We start from the raw sequence: 23,847 nt of genomic DNA, 5'->3' as shown, positions 1-23,847 counted from the left end.
TGCTCTGTTGCCAGGCACCAGGCTGGAGTGCAGTGGTGCGACCTCGGCTCACTGCAACCTCCACCTCCCGGGTTCAAGCAATTCTCCTGCCTCAGCCTCCCAAGTAGCTGGGACTACAGGCACGCGCCACCATGCCCAGCTAATTTTTGTATTTTTTAGTAGAGACAAGAGTTTCACCTTGTTGGCCAGGATGGTCTCGATCTCCTGACCTCGTGATCTGCCCGCCTTGGCCTCCCAAAGTGCTGGAATTACAGGCGTGAGCCACCGCGCCCGGCCTCAGACCCTCTCAAAATAAATGGATAAATACAATAAAAGTTAACCTTCCTGGAGGCTGGGGAACCTCATTAGCAGCTCTCCTTTATAGGAAATAACCATCCCAAAGGAGAACTTTATTTTTAAGCTTGTAGAAAGTACCAAGCTCTTTAGATTTACATTTAGTCTAGGGAGGAATGGCTACATAGCCAGCTGGAGCTGGGTTTAAATTTCTGCTCCACTACTTACAGACTGACTTAGGACAGGCATTTCCCCTCCCTGAGCATATGCACACATCACAAAAAAGGTCATGTCACCATCAGCCTGTCAGGGTAGCTGGAAGGGTAAATAAGATAACAAAGAAAGCACCTGTGAAGCACCCAGCTCAGTACCCAGGGAATCAGAGGCGGGTACACAACTTTCCCCTTCTCCCCTCTTTTGAATAACTCATCCATTATTCAAATGGCTCCTGCAGCAATACACTAAGTAGGAAAACTGGTTTGTGAGGAATTTCATACTTGCTATCTATCCTTTGTAAGTCCATGGGTTACATCAAGCATTCCTTGATTATGCTCAGTACTTATGGACCAGTGGCCAGGCTATTGTGTATGTGTGGGCATATGCATGTGTGTGGGAGGGATATTTGATATACTTTCTTTTTCAATATTTCTTCCCCAATCATGAGTCAGAGCCTTCATGGGATAAAGGCTTCCTAAGATGTAAAAGTCCAACAATGTCCAAGAATTGAGCATTTCTAGGAAATTCCTGAGGCATCCCAAGAAAGCTAGGCTGGGGATGAATTCTCACATCCTACACCTGCTCCACAAGTGTAAATTACTTGATTCTGCTTCAATGGCAAGGGCAAGGACAATCTAAGGACAGTCTATTATTCCATGAACTTAATGTGAGATGACACTGACACCCAGGTCCAGAGAAAACAAGCCAGTGGCACTATCAAAGGCCTCCACATAGGATTCCTCCAGATAACAGTCAAAAAATCATTCAGTTGTTTGTCTCAGAGGATTCTGTCTTAGGTAGGAAGTCTATGTGACTGGTGAAGGCATAGTGATTGGGGCTAGGCAGAGAAGTTGGAAGATGACACAGAACCTCTCAATTGGGAAAAGCTTCCCCCTCTTTCCTCAAATAAGCTCTTGTTCCTCTGGAAAACTCTTAGTTTCTCTTCAAAGCCCAAATGAAAATGCTACCTCCTCTAGGAGGCTCCCCAGAACTACTCAAAGTACGGCCCCTTCTTGCTTGCTTTCAGTTACTGCATATATGGGCTGGTATCACAGTTACTTGCTGCCTTCTGCCTCCCCACCAGACTGCACCCTCCTGCATTATCCCTTCTCATGTTTCTCATGGTTTGAAATAATGTATTTAAAGTATTTGCTAACATTGATTGATCCGTTTTCACTGTAAGAAAACACAGTTCCTAAACGCAGGGACTATGGTCAACCTTGCTGCTCTGCTCACTATTCTATCCCCAGTACCCAGCACTTTGCCTGGCATCTGGGAAGTGCTCACTAGAGTTTGTTGAATGAATGAATGAATGAATGAATAAATAAATGTCAGCTTCTTAGGGTTCTGTCTGTTTCTCCAGCAGCCAGCATACTGGCTGGCACAAAGTTATCAGGGAGGAAAGTTTAAATGAACAAAATTGCTTTTTAAAAAATCATCTTTTAAGTTTTAAAAAGTGGTCTATTTTTATGTAAATTGCTATCAAAACAACAAATGTATAAATATGCCATTCTCATTAGCATAGAATTTGGACTGAACAGAAACATGAGGACAGGCAATTAAGAATTTAAGAAAAAATCAGAATATAATCTAAGCTGGGAACTGTTTCTTTTATTATACTCATAGGCATCCTAATTACAGTCCTAGAAGGATGGAAGGAAAGGATGCTAAAAAAACAAACAATCTAAAGAATTTGAGAGAGACTCTTGCTTCTGGGAATGACCTCAAGTGATCATAATTTCACTTATAAAAGCCCACATGTTTAAAGCATTCTGCTCTTCATATTTTCTCATTGTCATTACATCCCAGTAAAGTAAATCAATCAGGAGCTATACCCATTTTACAGAAAGGAAGACTGAGGCTACAGGCTATGCAATCTCTGTAAGGTCACAAAGCTAATTAGTAGTGGAGTGAGTTCTGAATCAAGTCAGCTGACTCCAAGTTTAGTAATCTTCCCACTCCCCATTGGTTGATGGCAATTAAAATTTTCACTTCATTCAAACTAGAGTCCCAGGCCAACTCTAAACCTTTGCTGAGGCCTCCAATTACTGTCAACTTCTGCATCTTCAGCATTTAGTATTCCTGAGGCCTCAATTGGTACTGGTAAGAACAGACTCCTTATAGCATAGTAATTAGGGGTTGGCTTTAGAGTCAGACTGACTTACGTATGAGGACAAATCCCACTACTGTGATCTTTGGCATATTTACTTATTAATCTCCCTGTGCCTCAGTTTCTTCATCTGTGAAATGGGATGGTAATAATATATCCCTCATAGAGTTGTGAAGATTAAATGAAAAAATGGTTACAAAGCACACAGTACAGGTTGTGTTTTACAACCTTGTGTTAAAATGAGAAAAGGTGATTAGCTGAGATGTTAGACACAGACTGCCCTCCCTATTAAGATGCTTTCTGCTCATTAAGTCCCTCCTTCATTCCTCCCGAGCCCAGGGCAGGGGCTTTGCAGGAAGAGGTTAATCCAGCAAGTGTGGTTTGCCGGTGGTGTGCGTGCCTAGCCCCATAAAACCCTCTAACAAGAAGCAGCTCGTTGGCTTGGCTGTCCCTAGGCATTCTGTCCTCTCACAGAGGCTGTGTTTGTGCCAAGCCGAAGCCCTCTGCCCCAGGGAGTCTCTGTGGGTTGAGTGAGGCAACTATAGTGAGTGAGTCTTGCTCCCACTGATCCCCAGCTCTAGCTAAGGGTTCTTTCCAGGAGGGAGTCTAGGAGTGCTGAATGGGATAGATGCCTGGACTTCCGGCTTGGAAGACACTGAAGGACAGTGTTTGCTGGGATAGGAAGAGAAGGAGTCTCCACGAGAGACCATAGTGTTTGACATATGCAAGGACAGTGCTTGCAGGCACAGCTCCCGTGATAGATGCAAGAATCCTAGGCATCCAGAGAAGACAGGACATCTGTTCTGAGACAGCAAAGAGGCCATGGACTGATCACAGCTCACTCATCAAAAGCTGGTCATGGACATATCAGAGGACCAATTAAGTCATTCACCCTGATACCCTCACATCTTCCCGGTGCTACCTCCTTTGGTGTTTACGGGAAACCTGATCCTGGAGAGACCAGGTCTCTTTGATCCCTGCTGGCCTCAGCCAAACATCGTTTACAGGGAAAGTTTTGAGCCCTCCCCAGGGCAAAGACTTGGGCTAAGCTCCCTCTCTGTGGATTGGAGCCAGGCTAGTTAAATTTTATATGTGAAGTGTGGCAATTCAAGGAATGACCTCCACTTTACAACATCCCCTCTTCTCCTTGCCTACCAATAGCAATTGGCCTGAAAGTCTTGGGCTTGCATGGAAAAGAAACCACAGGCCTAACCCAGCTCCACCCTAGCAGGCTGGGTAGGTGTAACATGACCTGCTCCTCAACCTGGGCTATGGCAGACAGGTACCCGCCCTGGCACACCTGCCCAGAAGTCTATTTCTGGTAAGGAGCTACCTGAGTATTCAATAGCTATGAACCCAGGATAGGGCACTAAGCTCTCTTTATAAGGGTAGGTTCCCCTGAAATGGAGTTGGGTAGAGGAAGGAGGCAGGGAAAATGTCAATTCAAAAGGAAGAATGGGGTAGCCTAGGAATGCTGTTGAGTAGGAAGGAAAGAGTGATAGGCGCAGAGAAAGGGCACTGGGGTCACTTAGGGGAATTGCACACCCTCCAGGCATTGGGGAAGCAAATAAATTAAGAGTAAAAGTAGTGCAAATACTGATTGGGCGTCAATTGTAATTTTCCTTGGGTACACCTTGTGTGGATCTGAAGTAGGCCCTAGCTGGGGTGGCAGAGGTGGAGGGAGAGGAGGTTATGGGCAGTTCCTTCCCTCCACCTTCTCCAGCGCCCAGTGAGCTGTCCAGGACTCAGCCCAGGATCTCACCTGAAGTAAGAGGTCCCTACATGGGTCTATTCTCTGCTCTGCTCAAAAACTGGTTCTTTTTGACACCACCATACCTAACAGTCATTTTGGCAAAGTGACCCCAAGAACCCAAGTCACATTTCAGGGGGACTGCCGGGTTGCATTCTGCCATACTGTGGTAGGGGGGAAAAGTTTGACGTCAGCAGGCCTCTGGCTTCCAAGGGGCTCCTGGTGCCCCTGCGGGGTAGGAACGGAGGCCGAAGATGCCTCTCTTTTCAGGCCCTGCCCAATTCTTTGCTTTTACAAACCTAGGCCTTTATGTGCACAGTTGCAACTGAGCCCCTGGAGGGTACCTGGGGCTCCCTTCGTGGAAATATGAGGAAGCAGGAGCATGCTACAGGGTGCAGGTCTGGGCTGTTGGGGGAAAGAGGGCTGTGAGAGGTTTGGGGTGGGAGTGGCCACAGCACCAGGCCTAGGGCCCAACCTCCAACTTCCGAGGTCTGGGCGGGAGGCTGAGGGAAAGGAGTGTGTATATGGGGTGAGAATAGTGAGGTGGGAAGCCTTACCTGACCCCCAGAGAAGTTTAAACCCCAGCCCTCTTTCTCAGGCCGCCGGAATTTCCTAATTGTCCCTTGGAAGTGCAGTTTCCAAATCGGCTCAGAGGGTCTCAGGGCCAGCTGTGGTTATACTCACTTCCCCTTTATGAAGCAGCCTCTGTGCCTTACCCTCACCTTACAGGACCAGCCCCTCACTGTGCGTCTCCCAAAATTACCCGGCTCTCCGATTTTTCACCCCTTCCCAGGGTAGAGTACCAGGCTTCACTCTCTCTTGCAGGGATCCAGCAAGCAATACGGTCCAAATTTAACGTTCCCTCCCTCCCCTGTTTCATCCCTCTGCCTCCCACCACCTCCTTTCACCCCAGGACGACCCCCGGAGCTTCCGGAACTGGGGTGACCTTGGCAGAGCCGGCCTGGGGCCGTAGGCCCCTCCTCTTTCTACCCGCCTCGTCCCCAGGACCCCCGACCCTCACAGCCCGGGCCCCCACGCGCCACAGCCGCCACCATCGAAGTTCAATCAAGTTGCGCTATTGTCTCAGCTCAGTCCAGGTCTCCCGGGGGCCGAAGCGCCTTTCCCTCCCTTTCCCGTCACTAGAGCCTCCACACACCCACTCCCAGCCCCAAATGCCCACGAGCGAACGTCCAGGAGCGCGGAGCCTGCGGCGGCGCTGGCGCTCCTCTCTCTGGCGGAAAAGCGAGCGCGGCCAAGACCCTCCTTCTTGCGGACCCCACACCCACCGCCCCTGAGACTGCAGCTGCGGCGGAATTGGGGGGCTACGGCTTGGGGGGGCAGAAACCCGACCCCCGCTCTGCGGTTCGGCGGTGAGGCCGGGGTGGGGGCGCTTACCTGCGGGGGAAATTCGCTGTCCTTCCCGGCCGGGGCAGGGGCAGATGAAGCATCTTCCCCGGCTCAGGCGGCCATTCGCCAGGTGGGCACCCAGCGCCCCCCAGGACCGCTCTCGCCCGACACCCGGAGGATACCCGAAAAGGTCTGAGCCGCGGGCCACGCGGAGGGTCAGAAACCGAGCCCTCGCCTGCCCTCGCTCCCCTTCCTCCCCACCACACGGGCTCCTACTCACGGCTCCAGCTGTACTTAAAGGGACAGAGCCCCATTTCCCCGCCGCTGACTTCCGTCCCGAGCCCGGGCGATGCAGGCTGCTAGCGGGCTCTTTAACGCCCAGAGCAGGTAGACAAAGAGCCACTGCAGCCGCCTTCGTTCCGGTGGCCTCGGAAGCCCGAGGTGCTGATGGGGCTGGGGTCTCGACCTCCACCTGGGCCGCTCCCGAATTAACCCCTGGGATGCCAGCGGCGGTCCCTCGGGCGCTCTTACTCGCGCTGCACTGGCAGGAGGGGGAGTGAGCAGCGAGCCACTTCTCTCTGTCGCAGGGAACCGATGTGCACGGATGGGTAAGGAGTTAGGGAGGCCTGGGGAGAACCTTCTCCCATAGAGGGCTTCCACCCAGCCTCCTCCTGGCTTTTTTCCAGGTTTTTAGAAATTTCTAAAAATCGCAGCATGGAGTCAGTGCATTGCCTAAAACAAGGTCTAGGAGGAGTGTGGTGGGAAGGGAAGGTCGGATAGGAGTACTTATTGCCAGAGGTTGGCTCAGGACCCTTCTGCTCACAGCTGGGAGCCCAGCAGGATGGCGCGACCTTCTGAGGTCCTAACCGCCTCAGGGGGTGGGGCCCAACATCTCTCCAGCATTCGGGAGATCACAGATTAGGTGAGGTGTGCTTGCTGGGGGAAGACTGCGGGAGAGAAACAACAGCTCAAGACACCCAAGGATCTGTGCCTTTATCCAGGACACATTTTCAGCTGGCTGGTTAGGAAAAAAGCAGTGGGATCCAGTAGCAGGGCACTCCCATTGGGCTCCTCTCCCCTAAGGGTCTTCCTGGTAACTTCACTCTATTGGTTCCAGAGAAGGGGGAGGGGAGGATTAGCCTGCTGCCCTCGCCCAGGCTTCCTGCGGTTCTCACTCATTGCTCCTGGAAGGGGCTAAGTGTCTATGGTTGGGTCTCAATCCCAATGCGAACTAGGCAAACCAGGAAGCCTACATTTTAGAGATGGGCAATTTTACCTGCAATTTCTTTAATTGATAAAAACAACAGCAGCAATTTTTTAAAGCCCCCTAAGGTGCTGAACTCGGATGACTTGGGACCACAGAGCAGCAGTCTCTAGTGTTTGGGCAGCTCAACTGACTGAGCCACGTGCACAGCTCCAGGCCACAGGTGTTCCTTTAGGCCTATCTTTGTGGGCCTCAGTTTTTACAGATGTTAAGGGAGAAGTTTGCACTCCTGAACTCCCCCTCCTTGCTCTCAGCACCTGGGCTGTGCTTTGAGTCCTAGGAAGAGTCCTTTCCCAGGCCCTCCCAGCAATGCAGGCTGCCCCTAATATTTTCAGCCCACAGGTCAATGCTCTTTGGGTGACTGGACAGCCCATCTCCCCTACTACTCTGGCTGCCCAATGCCGCTGACCTGGGGCCGCAGCTCTGGTGGGATGAGCCACAGTTCTTAGAGGGCAGAAAACCTCAGCAGAGGGATCTGTGTTTCTGGAGGATGGAACAGTTTAAGTTGGAGGAAGAGTCTTTGTTTCTGAGGTTGCATGTTGTGGCCAAGTTTTCCAAATATGCTTTGAGATCAAAGGGGAGTAAAGACCTGCAGTGATCCTAGCACCGATCCCTCAGATTTCCCCTGAGGGGGGGCAGAGAGATTTTTATTCCCTTTACCCTGTTCTAAGTGGTTTGGGTGGTAAGACTTAGAAAAGACGCACCAGCTCTCAAGCAGACCAGCCCTGAGGGGAATCAGAGCAAGGCCGATGGTTCTCTCTCACATATTCCTCCATTTCAGTCCAGGATGATGTCCCTGGCCAAGGCCTATCTTGGCTCTCCTGTCCTGGTAATGTCCTGAGCCTCCGATCCTCACCACCACCTAAACAGGGTGAGCACAATGAATACTCTAGGGAGATTCTGTCCATGCAGCTGTGCTGGAGCTGGCCCGGGTCATCTGGGGAGCAGCTTATAGTGGCGCGCCATAAGGGACTCTCTTTAGCCTCAGCCAGCATGGAACCCTGAGTAAAGTGACTTTGTCTCAGCCAAAGGACTGTCATCAGCAGGGGTGCTTTTCTCCAGATCTAGGTCTAAGCTTTCCATAAGGTTTCCTCCTTTGCGGTTTTCTCAGCAGGGCCTGGAAGGAGGGAGATCTGAGGCCTGGAAGGGGTGGGCACGGGGGTTTACTTGGAGGGACAGGGGTCTCGTGCAGGGAGCTGAGCTGTTCTTGAACATTCCCTCGCAGCCCCCTAGAGACCGTGTGGCCCTATCCCTCATCCTCATACTTGGAGGCCTGTCCACCCTCCCTTCCAGCCTCCTGCCCCCGTGTCTCACCTCACACAGGGACCGGAGGAACAGATCATAAAGAGAACAAGTCTCAGCCAGCTCAGCTCGGGGTGGGGATCTCGGCTGAGTCCCCACTGAGAGCATCCTGGGATATAGGGTCTCTAAGCCACCTCCTTCTTGGGATTGATTCCTGAGCTGCCAGAACCCAGCAGAAGGTGAGTTTCCCGCTACCGGTTCCTCTTTCCTTCTTGATGAGGAGTCTAAGTCCCATAGTAGGGTCTATCTTACTGCTTGGTGGAGGTTATGGAGGGCTTTTATAGGGGAAAGAGCAGGATCCCAGAGGTGTTGTTACTTAAATAAATAACATGCAAATTAGCACCTGCTATTTTCAGCCTACAGGTCAAGGCACTTTGGGTAATTGGCAGCAGCACTGAAGAGAAATGCTGTCTGGGAGCTTTTTGTGAAAATACGAAAACACAGCCTTCCCTGTCAGTGGGCTCAGCTCCTGCGCTTGAAGGGCTCTGACCTTGCCCGTCATGGGGGCTGTGGCAGAGTGGATATGGCTGGCACTGTTGCCTTGACTACAGTGCGGGGGGGGGGGCGATGGGCAATGCAGGGGTGACTCTGAGCATGATTGTAGACTGGGGCACATGGTATAGGGGACAGCTGAGGGACACATGGTAGAGGGGGATGACACCTGCCAAAAGGGAGCTGGGAGTCAGGCACTTGTCCAGAAAGAAAACCCAGCCAAAGAGGGAGAGAGGAAAAAGGCCTGTCTATCTCACATAGGCCTCCTCTGTGCTCCTCTGGGGCTTGCGTTTAAAGAGCCCTTGGGAGCCATGATCTCATTTGTCTCCCATGCCAGCACTCTCACAGCAGCTCTTTACAAGGGGGAAACTGAGGCATAGAGAGGCCAGGAAATGTCCAAAGCAGAGGGCGGAACACAGACTAATATGTATGAGGTCCCTCAGCCAGATTCCTGGGGGCAGGTAATTCCCTCTCCCTTCTCACACCTTCCCCACCACAAAGGATCTCTGGAGTCACTTTGGCTGATGCCCAAGGTCCTTTTGGCTGACATTCCATTTCCAACAGAGACATCTAAAGATAGTTTATGGGAGGCTCTCCTCGTCTTCCTGACAATAATCTCAGATGTTGATGTGGTTGGGCCAAGTGAGGTGGCTCACACCTGTAAACCCAGCACTTTGGGAGGCCGAGGTGGGTGGATCACCTGAGGTTGGGAGTTCATGACCAGCCTGACAAACGTGGAGAAACCCTGTCTCTATTAAAAATACAAAATTAGCAGGTCATTGTGGCACATGCCTGTAATTCCAGCTTCTTGGGAGGCTGAGGCAGGAGAATCACTTGAACCTGGAAGGCAGAGTTTGCGGTGAGACAAGATCACGCCACTGCCCTCCAGCCTGGGCAACAAGAGTGAAATTCCATCTCAAAAAAAAAAAAAAAAAGAAGTTAACGTGGTTGATTAGAATAGGGCAAAAAAAAAGGGAAAGACTTGCGAGGCAGTTTGGTGTTCTCTAAATTCCAGTGTCACTTGCCTGGGGGTTTCTGGGCCCCAGTGTCACCTGTCTGGGGCCTGACCACATACCTGATTTCCTGGTAAGCCCTAGAAATGAGACCCATGAGAAGATTAGGGTCCCAAGGTAGGTATCCACCACTCTGTCCGTTGACCTGCCCTCATGTCTTCTCTTTCCCATCAACCATGAGGCTATTTTCATTTCCAGCTTCAGGAAAAGCTGGAAAGGCTCCTGTCCCTGCAGAAGTGTTGGCTAGTCAGAGAACGTCCCTCTGTCCTCTGTGTGTGGTAGCTGCGCCTGAGGCTCCCCTGCATCCTAGCCAGGCCTAGCTGATAGCATAGTGGCAGAGGTACGACAATGGGCATTTTACAGCAGAGTGATTAAAAAGAGAAATAATTAAACCAGAAGAGAGGGGCAGGGAAATGAAAAAGAAAGGAATTGGGATAGAGACTTCAGTGAATTAACTCTTTCCATACTGTGGCAGGATCAGTGGGGAATTACCTGGCCACATCCTTAATCCCAGCTTTCAAAAACCAATCCCAGATCCCCCAATGACACTACTGAATCCTGACAGAATCATCTGTTGTGACCTTGACAGATGTCTAGGAAAATAATTTCCGTTCTGTGTGGCAGGAGTTTTCAAAGCGTTTTCACACCTATGAGTTTATTCTATTTTCTTTTCTTTTTTTTTTTTGAGATGGAGTCTCGCTCTGTTGCGGGGCTGGAGTGCAGTGGTGCAATCTCGGCTTACTGCAAGCTCTGCCTCCCAGATTCAAGCGATTCTCCTGCCTCAGCCTCCCGAGTAGCTGGGACTACAGGTGCAAGCCACCAGGCCCAGCTAATTTTTGCATTTTTAGTACAGACAGGGTTTTGCCATGTTGGCCAGAATGGGCTTGATCTCTTGACTTTGTGATCCGCCTGCTTAGGACTCCCAAAGTGCTGGGATTACAGGCATGAGCCACCATGCCCCACCAAATTGATTCTATTTCAAACAACCTAGTGATCTAAAGTGAGGCAGGTATTATTATACTTACATTAACGGCCAGAAAGATTAATAAAAGAGTGGTCTAGTTTAGCCACAGGTTTGGAAGCCACAGTGACATTGGGTCCAAGTCAAGGCAATGGATTTCTTCACCATTAGCAATGCCTGTGTCTTCCAGAGTTCCTAATGCATGAGTGTGGGGAGCTTCTCTCTTTTCCTGGACCAGCATGACTGCTGTCTTTCCTCCTCAATTTCCAGGCCCTTCCTGGAGGAAATGCCAGGTACCCTGGATCAGACCCAGTTCATGTGGTCAGAAAATCCAGAACGTTCGAGACAAAAAGGACTTTAGAAAGCATCTAGTGCAAACCCCTCATTTTCACAGAGGAGAAAATTAAGCCCAGACAGGGCAAGTGAGTAGCTCAAGACCTTTCCACACAACGCAGGTGTCTCGATTCCTGGAGCAGGGTTCTTTTCACCAGTCACTGGCACCGCTTCTTGCCAACTCTCTCCCTGGGGCTAGCGTGGGGCTCAGACTGACAGGTTTTGAAGGTAGGTAGGAGAGTTTGAACTGGGGACACTGGGAGTCAGCTGCTGCACAGTGGAGCGTTCCAGAGCTCAGCCCTAATCCCAGCCGCGCTACTGTTCAACAAGTATTTACATAACCTTCGAGGAGACCTGCCTTTCTCACCACCCCACAGTTGGGAGGGGCAGCAGAGAGGGGAGCCCTCACATCGTGTATAGTGAGCTGCCATCTCAGCAGTCCTAGCTGGATGTCTTGCTTCCAGTATCCCAACACATCAGCGGCTCTGTATGCTTCTGAGAACATGGGACAGAGGACCACAGGAAGGGGTCAGAGAGAGGGGCTGCCTGTCCAGTAAGGGCCTGACAGACCCTCACATGGGGTCACTGGGCAGATACCAGGGTGTGTGTGAGTGTGTGTGTTGTGTGTGCATGCATGTGTGTGTACAAACCCTCTACCTCAGGAGGCCAGGAGCATTCATTTCAGATCAGCTTAAGTATTTACGCCACTGCACTCCAGTGGTTCTCCACTGCTAATTTGGATCCCAAATCTTTGGTAAACAGAAATGAAACCTCATATAATGTATTGAGAGCACTGTAAATGATCTTCTTCTTCTTCTTTTTTTTTTTTTTTAAGACAGGGTCTTGCTCTGTCACCCAGGCTACAGTGCAGCGGCATGAACACGGCTCACCGCAGCCTCAACCTCCTGGGTTCAAGCGATCCTCCCCGCTTAGCCTCCCAAGTTGCTGGGACCACAGGTGCAAGCCATCACTACCAACTAATTTTAATTTTTTTTAAATACAGAAATTCTGTAACATTTTATAGAAAAATTTTATATAATTTTAAAATTTTTATAAAAATTTTTTTAAATGAGTTTAAAAGCTGTGTTGTCCAGGCTGGTCTTGGACTCCTGGGCTCAAGCAGTCCTCCCACCTCAGCCTCCCAAAGTGCAAGGACAACAGGTGTGAGCCATCACACCTGGCCAATGTTATCTTCTTTAATCCTCAAAACCTTCTCCCCACCTCCACTTCTATCCCTGGTGTGAGCCACCATCTGCTCTCACCTAGATAACTGCAGCAGTCTCTCTTCCATGATTCCTGGTTCCTCTGTGGTCTGCTGTCCTCACAGTAGCCAGACAGCTCCTTTGCAAAACATATTGGATCACATCGTCCCTCTCCCTGAAGTCCTCCAGTGGCTTCCTCTCTCGGAAAAAAAGCCAAAGTCCTCAGCATGGCACGGCCGGCCCCTGGCGACCTGTGACCTCATTTCTGGCCACTCGCCCCCTTGCTGACTCTGCTTCAGCCTCACCGACCTCATTGCAGTTCCTTGAACTCATGCTGATTCCCGCCTCTGGGCCTCTGCACATACTCTTCTGTCTGCCTGGACAGCTCTCTCCCCAGTTGTCTGCATAGCTTACCAAAGAAGCCTTCCCTGACCACCTGCCCTCAAATACCTGCTATCCCAGCACTCTCTGCCCCTTACCCTGCTTTATTTTTCCTTATTTCACAAAGCACCACCCAACCTACTGCATGTTTATATGTTGGCTTGTTTGCCATTTCTTTTTCTTTTTTTTTTTATTTAATAATTTTTTTTTTTTGTGTACAAATTGGTGTTTATTTTATTAATTTTAGCTTTACTATAGCTATGTATTTTGAGCTTTTTTTAGGTTTTTTTTTTTTTTTTTTTTTTAAGACGGGGTTTCACCATGTTGGCCAGGCTGGTCTTGAACTCCTGACTTCAGGTGATCTGCCTGCCTCGGCCTCCCAAAGTGTTGAGATTACAGGTGTGAGCCACTACGCTCGGCCTAAAATTTTTTTAAAATACAGAAGGTTTCACAAATTTGGGTGTCATCCTCACACAGGGGACATGCTAATCTTCTCTGTATCGTTCCAGTTTTAGTATGCGTTCTGCCAAAGCAAGCGTGGCCATTTTTGATTGTTGTTGTTGTTCTTTTGTTTTTTTGAGATAGGGTCTCGCTCTGTCACCCAGGCTGGAGTACAATGGCATGATCTTGGCTCACTGCAACCTCCGCCTCCTGGGTTCAAGCGATTCTGATGCCTCAGCCTCCCGAATAGCTGGGATTACAGGCGCACACCACCATACCCAACTAATTTTTGTATTTTTAGTAGAGACAGGGTTTTGCCATGTTGGCCAGGTTGGTCTTGAACTCCTGACCTCAAGTGATCCATCTGCTTTGGCCTCCCAAAGTGCTGGGATTACAGGTGTGAGTTACCATGTCTGGCCATTTCTTTTCATATATGCATTTAAAAGCAATGCGTCTGGTATACATTAGGTGGTCTACAAGTATTTATCAAATGTATGAGCAAATATCACGAGGTGGGCATTCCTTTCAGATGATGACACTGAAGCACAAAGAGGCTAAGTAATGCGCATAGACAGTGAGTGGCAAACTGAAAATTATAGCCAGGCCAGGTGGGCTCCAGAATGTTCCATCTGTTTTGCTGCTCTGATTCCCAACAGCAGGAAACTAACCACAAGGACCTGTGGAGATATAAGAGACTGCATAAACCAGGCATGGTGGCTCAGGTCTGTAATCCTAGTACTTCGGGAGGCCAAAGTGGGTGGATAGCTTGAGCCCAGGAGTTTGAAACCAGCCTGGGCAGCATAGTAAAACCCTGCCTCTACCAAAAAAGGAAAAAAGAAAAAAAAACCCCCCAATTAGTGTGTATTTTAAAATTTAAGAATTAGCCTGTATTAAATTTAAAACTTAGCATGGATTAAAAATAGCATGGTGGCGCTTGCCTGTAGCCCCAGCTACTTGGGATGCTGGGTTGGGAGGACTGCTTGGCCCAAGAAGTCAAGGCTGCAGTAAATCATGATTGTGCCACTGCACTCCAGCCTAGGTGACAGAGTGAGAAAAAATAAATAGAGAGAGATTGTATAGTTGTTGCCTTCCTGACTTCAGGGATATCTGATCAGAGCTGGGAAGGGTGGGATCTCTTAGTTGGAACCTCGCACAGGGAGCTCCTTTCCCTGGCTAAATCCAGAGAACAGTGAACAGCAGAGGAAAGTTCACTCCAGCATGGGCGCAGGGCAGCTGGCCATCCCCCAGGCACCCAGCATGGGCACAGGGCAGCTGGCTATCCCCCAGGGCCCCTCTGTGGAGGCTCGTTGTGGCTTGGAAAGGGGCAGTGACAGCCAGATGATAAGCTCTGTCCCTGATCTTCTAATAACACTCAGCAGAATGTCAGCAGTCCTGGGAACCTCAGCTGCTAGAAGTCCCACCACCTGAAATTGTCCATATGGCCATGCATGTGTAGATAGTGTCATTCCTGAGCTGCCCTTTGTCATCAAACCCACAGAGGCCAAGACAGAAGCCAGACATCAAAGTAGAGGAAGAATGAGAGATTGAGGCTGGGGAGAGGAGCTGGAAGAGGGTGAGCAGTCAGTCAAAGAGGGCAGGAACTAGGTCAGAGATTGTTCCTGTCTCCCAAGCTGGAGATGCCCTACAAGAAAGAGACAAGACAAGCCACAGATCCCTTTTAGTAGGAGCTGGCTAAAGGAGAAGGGGGGTAGGCTGGTGAGAATACACTCACCCTGCTCTGGGTCACCCCCCAGGCTGAGCACAAGGTCACTTGCCTTTCTCTGGAAGGATCCCTCCACCTCTCAGACACTCTCTGCGCCTGTCTGGTTGCTGCACACCCCCTGCACATCGACCGGCCTGTCTTCAAACAGTCGAGCTGGTGCACACATAGCCTCTTTATATCCTGCCACCTCTCACACACGTTTGGATGGGTCTCACACAGTATCTGTCTCTCATTTCCACTGCTTGGCATGCACATCACAAATGTGCTGACTCTGTTTATCTACTGCACATGCCCCCGTGTCAGCCTCTCCTACCCTCTCGCTCCGTGATCCTGCCCTGCATATTCAGTGAGTGCTGATCTGCCTCCAGTGGAGCTACGTGCTTTTGGTCTCTCAAGGCCTGCCCCTCTCCTCTGGCCCGCTTTTCAAATCTATACTCTTATGCCTCTGCCTGTGCTTGTTCCATTGTCACTCTGATATATCGATGACAATCATTCATTCCTGCAGCATCTTTGGGCCCCCAACTCTGCACACCTCAGTGGGAAAGTCCCTCGGCCCAGCCTGCTGGCCTTTCTTCAGCTGCAGTGAATGGCCTTTTACTGCCTGGCCAGAGAGATCTGATAGCCCAGAGGCCAGAGCTGGCCCCTCATGAAAATCCTGGGACAGCTCAGCCTTTGAGTTGGAGTCAAACAACGACTTGCATTCACAGAGGCTTGGGTTGCTCCTTCTGCCCTTGGCCCGGAGTTCCTGACTGTGGCTACTCTGTGGCTCCCCAAAGCAAGACTCTATCCTGGAAGATAGATGGGTCATGTAAGGGCATCCCAGGAGGGGGTCTCTAACAATGATTCACTGGTCAGTCGACAGCACGGCCTGAAAACCTACGCTGCTAGGTGTTGAGGGGAAACGGAGAGACAGAGAAGACAGAGTCTGTTTTGGGGAAGCTCCTGCTCCAGCGGAAGGCCTGTGATCCCTGCTCCTGACATGCTCACAGGTTTCAGGGACACAAGGGCTGCACACACAGGGAAAGGCCTCAAGGAGCACAAAACGAGGCAGTAGGTGTGCTGGAATGTGCACAGAATGTGGGGGGCAGAGGCCTGAGTTCTGTTCTGGTGGGGCCACTTTGAGTTATGTGATCCTACCAAGCCAGTTAAGCTGAGTTCCAACTTCTTCATTTGTAAATTGGGGGGAAGAATATCTAACTCACAGTGTTGTTAACATTAAATAAGATAATGCCATATTAGTGTGTGCAAACCATACATGCCATGCAACTGCGAGAGAATCATAAAAGTGCAAATTACTGCAGTACAAATTATGCACACAAGTTCCAGGACAACGCTGAGTCCAATGGGATGAATCAGGAAAGACTCCCTGGAGGGAGGGCATTTGGCAAAGACAGGTGGGCAACTGGACATCACCATCCAGACAGAACAGTTCCATTCCATAGATGGCTTTTATAGCTTTGGTTTTCTAGGAGTAAACAAGAGAAGGGAGGGAGGTAACATTTACTGACACCTGCTGCATGCCAAGTGTTATTTTTTAAGACGGAGTATGATCTCGGCTCACTGCAACCTCCACCTCCCAGGTTCAAGCAATTCTTATGCCTTGGCCCAAGTAACTGGGACTATAGGAGCCCGCCACCATGCCCAGCTAATTGTATTTTTAGTAGAGATTGGGGTTCATGATGTTGGCCAGGCTGGTCTCGAACTCCTGACCTCAAGTGATCTGCCTTGGCCTCCCAAAGTGCTGGGATTACAGGCATGAGCCACCGTGCCTGGCCACCAAGTGTATTACATACATTATATTTCACTACATGCTAACAACAATCCTATTGCCATATCAGTATTCTCCCTGAAAATAGATAAACAGCTTTCCCAAAGCTTCAGATCTGGAATCTGAACACCAGGCCTGTCATACTTCCAAACTTGTACTCTTTCTGTAATATCAGACTACATGGAATTTCCAGGCACCACACAAGCTCAGCCAGCTTGTCACAGAACATAAGAAGAAGGTTGACAATTAAAGAGGGGAGACAGTGGGCAAGTAGACAAGTGGGCAGAGCTGGTGGGGGAAAAGCCAGGCTCATCTCAACAGCTTCCTCGACCCTTACTCATCCTGACTGTCAACCAGATTCCATGTCATCACAGTAGGTGAAAACTCCAGCAGCTCAATTGTAGGTTACTAGGACACACTAGAGGAAGGACCACGCCTTAACTGGCATTAGTTGCCATGGCAACTAGAATACATCCAGCAGTCCCTCTGGAATACCTGGCTTGTTCCAACGTTTCACCAACCCCGTTGGGTTTGAACAGACACTCTCATCCAGATTAACCCTGCACAGACTGAGGGGTGCTGCCCACTATTTTATTTTAAGAATTAAGGAGGCTAGGCACAGTGGCTCACACCTGTAATCTTAGCACTTTGGGAGGTCTGGCGGGATTGCTTGAGCCCAGGAGTTTGAGACCAGCCTGGGCAACACAGTGAGATCCTGTCTCTACAGAAAAATTTAAATATTAGCCATGTGTGGTGACGTGTGCCTGTAGGCCCAGCTACTCAGGAGGCTGAGGTGGGAGGATCATGTGAGCCTAGGAGGTAGAGGCTGCCAAGAGCTGTGATGACGCCACTGAACTCTAGCCTGGGCAACACAGTGAGATCCTGCCTCAANTGATGGCTCACGCCTTTAATTCCAGCACTTTGGGAGGCCAGGTGGGAGGATCCCTTGAGCCCAGGAACTTGAGACCAGCCCTAGCAACATAGCAAGACCCTGTCTCTATAAAAAGATTAAAAAATTAGCTGGGCATGGTGGCATACACCTGTAGTCCCTGCTACTTGGGAGGCTGAGGTGGGAGGATCATGTGAGCCTAGGAGGTCACAGCTGCAATGAGCTATGATTACACAACTGAACTCTAGCCTGGGCAACACAGTAAAATCCCTTCTCAAAAAAAAAAAAAAAAAAAAGGAAAAAAGAAGAAGGAATATTTTGAGAGCCAGGGGTTCACATCTGACCCAGGAATCCAACTCCATACCTTCCTCTCATCTTTCCTTCCCATCTTCCCTCTTTATAACTGGTGGTGTTGGTGTGCCACCTACACCCCTCCGTAGTCACTGTTCCTGTAGGTGCTGTCTGAGCATGACTGCGGGTGCTTGTGACTCAGACTCGGGGATTCCTCTCAGCCTATGTGCACAGGCTTGAAACGCAGAGCTGAAGCCCTCTAGGAGCTGCCCTTAGCCAATAATGAATGGGAGCTGACACATAAATACCCAAACTTCCTTGCCCTTCTGGTGGGTAACACTGAGGTGTATTCCATGTCACCTCCTAGAAATCTGTAAGCCCCAATTGCCCACAGCAGTAACCTGTACATGAACATAGCTTGTAGTGGCTTCCCTCTCTTCCATTACTCACTTTCCCACTCGGATCAGCACTTCCTGGGCACCTGCCAAATAAACCACATGCACCCAAATCCTTGTCTCAAGGTCAGCTTCTGGGGGTACCCGGCCCAAGACATCCTTCATATGCAAGAAACCCATGTTTCAGTGAGGGACAGACAGCCCAACTAGCCAAGACAATGTGGGAAAGAGGTTATGGCCACTTGTGTGATTCTGTGTGCAGCGAGCTTAGCTATTTGCACAACCACCACATGCTATACTCAGCCCAGACCTCAAACCACAGATGGGCACCATTTGCTGCATGGAAACACTGCATGAACAGGTAAAAATGGGTCAGGACAAATCCATCTTTCTTGGCAAACAACTCAGTATGTCATTCTTCCGATGAGGATCGGAAAGATCATTTTCAAGCATGAAGGTTAACACATTTTTCAAAGAATGTACCATCATCTAGAATGTGCGTGTGACAACACAGGCCCAGCAGCTTGCTAATGTCTATTATCAAATGGCTGACTAAGGACAGCTAGCAGTTATGATATCTAACATAAGAGTATTAACTAATTTGATCCTCAAATCAATCTTACAGAGTAGGCACCACTTCTCTCGCATTTTTCAGCTGAAAGAACAAGCAGAGGGAAGGGAAAAACTCGTCCAAGCTCACAGAGGCAGGATACAAACACAGGCAGCCTAGCTGTGAGCCTTCACTCTAAACCATGCCAGGGCTCTGCCCATCTATGTCATGCCTGTGTTGATAAGCCTGTTTTCGAAGGTCTGTTTATTTAACGGCACGCTACAGGATTAAAAGAATATGAAGACTGTGTTGCAAAGCATTCCTTGAAACGTTAAGTCAAGGCCCAAATTTAATGTCCTCATCTTCCAAGTTTAAGAAATCTTATTTTGATACTCTAGCAACCCCTAATTAAGACAGAAGCCATCAGCTAAATGAACAGAACATTAAGTTGAGATCAGAATAATAGATTTCTTTTCTTTCTTTCTTTCTGTTTTTTTTTTTGAGATGAAGTTTCGCTCTTGTTGCTCAGGCTGGAGGGCAGTGGCGTGATCCTGGCTCACCACAAACTCTGCCTCCCGGGTTCAAGCGACTCTCCTGCCTCAGCCTTCCAAGTAGCTGGGATTACAGGCCCGCACCACCACACCCAGCTAATTTTGTATTTTTAGTAGAGATGGGGTCATGTTGGTCAGGCTGGTCTCAAACTCCTGACCTCAGGTGATCTGTCCACCTTGGCCTCCCAAAGTGTTGGGATTACAGGCATAAGCCACCGCGCCAGACCAGAATAACAGACTTCAAACCAACAGCTCTTTATACTTTTCAAAGCACTCTTACTATTCTTTTCCATTTGATCCTCTTAAGGCAAAAACGATTACCTTTTTTACAGATGAACAAACTAAGACTCAGAGAGGCCAGGTGGCTTGCTCAGTGCCACACAGCAAGTTAGAGATGTGCTAAGGATTGAACTCCAGATCTCAGGATTAGCCCAGTGCTTCTTCCCCTACACCACAGAGAAGCATCAGCCAAGCCTATGTGTATGAGTCTGAAGTCAGCATTGTAATTGTTAGAGATTATCTTCAATGAAGCAATAGCCATCATCTACTTCAATTACATACTGCTTCCTTTACTGTGGATACAATACATACCCCATCTTTCTATTTTATTTTAATTTTTAAAATTTATTAAATTTTCTAGAGATAGGATCTCTGTTGCCCAGGCTTGTGCAGTGGTGCAATCATAGCCCACTGCAACTTCAACTGCTGAGCTCAAGGGATCCTCCTGCCTCAGCCTCCCAAGTAGCCTCCACAGGCACGTGCCACTATGCCCAGCTAAGTTTTAATTTTTTTGTAGAGACAGTGTCTTGCTATGTTGCCCAGGCTAGTCTTGAACTCCTGGTCTCAAGCAATCCTCCCACCTTGAACTCCCGAAGTGCTGGGATTACAGACATAAGCCACTGCGCCTAGCCCACTTATTAATTTTCTTTTTTTGAAGAGACAGAGTCTTGCTCTGTCACCTGGGCTGGAGTGCAATGGCACAATCATAGCTCACTGTAGCCCCCAACTCCTGGACTCCAGTGATCCTCCTGCTTCAGCCTCCCAAGTAGCTGAAATGATCTACAGGCATGTGCCAGGGTCTCACTGTGTTGCTCAGGCTGCCTGCCTCCCTTTTAAATTTGAAGTCCTTTCAGGGCAGAAACTGAGTTTCCTTCCTGAACTTGAGTGTTGGGTCCTCCTGAGGGTGGCCCCCTACCACTTTCTGCTTCCATCTTTGGGTTCCATGAGCAAAAATTAGGCCTGGTCCAGCTGCCCCGGGATTCCTAGAGACCTACCAGGAAACAGAGAAGGCAAAGGCAGAAGAAGAAATAAGAAGGGGGACAACTCTCCTCCTTGTCCATTCAAATTCAAAAGGAGTCTCTTCTTTTTTGTATAAACCACATAAACCGAGTGCTCATTGGAAGAGACTTATCAATGAGAGTGGCTGGGTTGGGTATCTTGGAGTCTGAGAGTCAGACCTGAGCCAAGTGGGAGGGCCGTGAATGCAGCTCCTTCTCAGGAGGGAAGCTGCAGGGGCTGGGGCTCCGTCAGCAGGGCTGTAAGTGTCTCTTTAAGGCTTGAGCTAGCTGACTCCGGGAGCACAGAGACAGCCTGGGAGAAGGCAGGGGCCTACAGTTTATTTTATTTGACATTTTTCAACGTCAGGACACTTCAGAGCCAAGGAGGAAACGAATCCCATCTGTTCTGAGCCCCCAAGCACAGTTCAAGAGGACAGGCTGGGGAACGGAGGAAGGGGAGGTGAAGAGAAAACTAAGAAGACTGGAACATCCAGCCACACGCAGAGGACGGCAAGCAACCTGACGAGGGAGGCAGGGTGCGGCACAAGTCGCCAAGGAATCCTGTCCCCTAACACGTGCATACAGAGCTCACTCAAGATGGAGCCTGCTGCTGGGAGTGGTGGCGTATGCCTGTAATCCCAGCATTTTGGGAGGCTGAGGTGGGTGGATCGCCTGAGGTAGGGAGTTCAAGACCAGCCTGACCAACATGGAGAAACCCTGTCTCTACTAAAAATACAAAATTAGCTGGGCGTGGTGGCGCATGCCTGTAATTCCAGCTACTCAGGAGGCTGAGGCAGGAGAATCACTTGAACCCAGGAGGCAGAGGTTGCAATGAGCCGAGATCGTGCCACTGCACTCCAGCCTGGGCAACAGGAGTAAAAGATCTTGTCTCAAAAAAAAGGATGGAACCCGCGGACTCTTGTCTACTGCTCTGTGGCCCTTGGCATAGGTTTCAGGACAGCAGTCCTTGGTGGAGGTGGGGGGCTGTGGACCTCACACCTCTGTCTAATGTGAAGGGCACCCTCTGGAGTTGCGGGACTTGGCAATAGTGTTGCTGTGTTGGCCTGCAAGTTCCCATCCATTACTGCCACCCAGCTCAGACACAGCTCACCCATTCACATAGACAAAAATGGACACACTGAGAGAGGAAACCCATGTTGAAGAAGGGAGAAGATGGAGGGCCCTCCCTCCAGGCACGTGTAGCCCCTCTACTCAGTGCCTGCACCCACCACCGTGTGGGTACCCATACCCTATTCCCCTCCACTCCAATGGATGCCAGGGATGGAAGGACAGATGGCTGTGAAACTTATCTTCTTATTTAGATTAAATTCCAGACCTTCCTATTTTTAGAAAAACAAATTCCTTTTGTATTTTCAAGTGGTAAAAATGGCCCGAGCTGTCATCTAGGAAAGTCAGCAGCCAACTCGAAGTTGTCTGCAGTGTCATGATTTGGATATTACCCTGGCAAGAATACTTCTAGTGTCAAGCGGGTGATCCGTCTAGGTGCCAAATTTTAAGAGGATCATTGACAACTTGAGAGCTTCCAGAGGAGGGTGACCAGGACAATGAAAGGTTTGAAAAACTGGGTCAGTTAAGAAAGTACTAAAATAAGCTAGGAACCGTTTCTTTTTCTTTTTGGTCTAGAGAATATTCGAGCTATATTAAGAACATGTTGAACTATTTGGATGAACACTTACACTTATTCTATTTTTCCCAGATGACAGAATTTGAATCAACAGGAGGAAGTTACAGTGAAGCAGATTTCAGCTGAATATTTAGAAACTTCCTTATAACTTAATTCTATATGATATGGAATAAGCCTCCCAACACTGTGCCTATGGAAGCCAGCGATGAAAGACTGTCAGGAATACTGCAGATAAGATTTTTGTACTAGATACGAAGACAGACTAGTCTAAAATTACTGAGAAGCTTTAGAAAAATGTGGCTTTCTGGGTAGCAGAGATTCTACATCGGTAAGAATTAGAATTTGTCTTTCTGAAAAACCCCATCAGCTATAAAACTCTTAGAAGAAAACAGGGGAAAAGCTGCATGACGTTAGATTTTGCAATGATTTCTTAGATATGATACCCAAAGCACAGCCAACAAAAGACAAAAATAGATAAACTGAACTTCATCAAAATAAAAAGCTTTTGTGTATAAAAGATACATCTACAGAATGAAAAGGGAACCCAACCCACAGAATGAAAGAAAATATCTGCAAATCGTATGTCTGATAAAAGGTTAATATCTAGCCTATATAAAGAACTCTTAACACTCAACAAAAAAATAAACAACACAATTTAAACATGGGCAAAGGACTTGAATAGATACCTCTCCAAACAAGATCTATAAACAGTTAATAAGTACATAAAGATGCTCCATATTATTAATCTCCAGAGAAATCAAAACCACAATGAGATAACCACTTCACCTCCATCAGGATGGCTTTTTTCTTTTTTCTTTTCTTTTTTCCTTCTTTGAGATGGAGTCTCGCTCTGCCGCCCAGGCTGAAGTGCAGTGGCACAATCTCAACTCACTGCAACCTTCGCTTCCCGGGTTCAAGCAATTCTCCTGCCTCAGCCTCCCAAATAGCTGCAATTACAGGCGCGTACCACCACGCCAGCTAGTTTTTGCCTTTTTAGTAGAGATGGGGTTTCACCATGCTGGCCAGGATGGTCTCCAACTCCTGGCCTCAAGTGATCCACCCGCCTCGGCCTCCCAAAGTGCTAGAATGACACACATGAGCCACCGTGCCTGGCCAGGATGGCTATTATAAAAACAAACAAAACAGAAAATAGTAAATGTTGGGGAGAATGTGGAGAAATTGGAACCCTCATTCATTGCCAGTAGAAATGTCAAATGATGCAGCCATTATGGAAAACAGTGTGGTGGTTCCTCAAAAAACAAACAAAAAACCCAAACACATAGAATGACCATACGATCCGGCAATACCACTTCTGGGTATATACCCAAAAAGAACCGAAAGCAGGAACTCGAATAACATTCGGACACCAATGTTCAGAGCAACATTCTTCCTAGTAGCCAAAAGGTGGTAACAACCCATGAACAGATGAATGGGATAAACAAAATGTGGTATATACATACAATAGAACAGAATTCAACCTGAGAAAAGAATGGAATTCTAACACTACAACATGAATGATCCCTGACTACATTATGCTAAGTGAATAAGTCAGTCATTAAAAAAAAAAAAAAAGGCCAGGCTCAGTGGCTCGCACCTGTAATCCCAGCACTTTGGGAGGCCAAGGCAGGCAGATCATGAGGTCAAGAGATCAAAACCTTCCTGGCCAACATGGT

The 23,847-nt window shown here is 48.8% G+C and overlaps 1 protein-coding gene and 1 non-coding gene across 9 annotated transcripts in view; both read right to left on the bottom strand.

The window, feature by feature from the left end:
- The window catches only part of NAV1 (neuron navigator 1), a 279,723-nt gene that overhangs the window by 80,072 nt on the left and 175,804 nt on the right, over positions 1-23,847 (bottom strand). The window contains exon 1 of one of the 8 annotated variants that reach the window (XM_037728170.1): positions 5,745-6,531. The exons of the other annotated variants lie outside the window; for them this stretch is intronic. Within the exon in view, the coding sequence (XP_037584098.1) occupies positions 5,745-5,797 (53 nt within the window). The 5' untranslated portion in view covers positions 5,798-6,531. Of the gene's footprint in view, positions 1-5,744; positions 6,532-23,847 lie in introns of those variants that run through there. 8 annotated transcript variants of the gene reach the window in all.
- On the bottom strand, positions 13,077-13,181 carry LOC119467071. The gene has a single exon (XR_005195595.1). It is a non-coding gene; the product is annotated as a U6 spliceosomal RNA (small nuclear RNA).

Source organism: Cebus imitator, unplaced genomic scaffold, assembly GCF_001604975.1.
Source record: "Cebus imitator isolate Cc_AM_T3 unplaced genomic scaffold, Cebus_imitator-1.0 Scaffold257, whole genome shotgun sequence".
Classification (NCBI taxonomy): domain Eukaryota; kingdom Metazoa; phylum Chordata; class Mammalia; order Primates; family Cebidae; genus Cebus; species Cebus imitator.
This window is presented reverse-complemented; position numbering and strand designations above follow the sequence as displayed.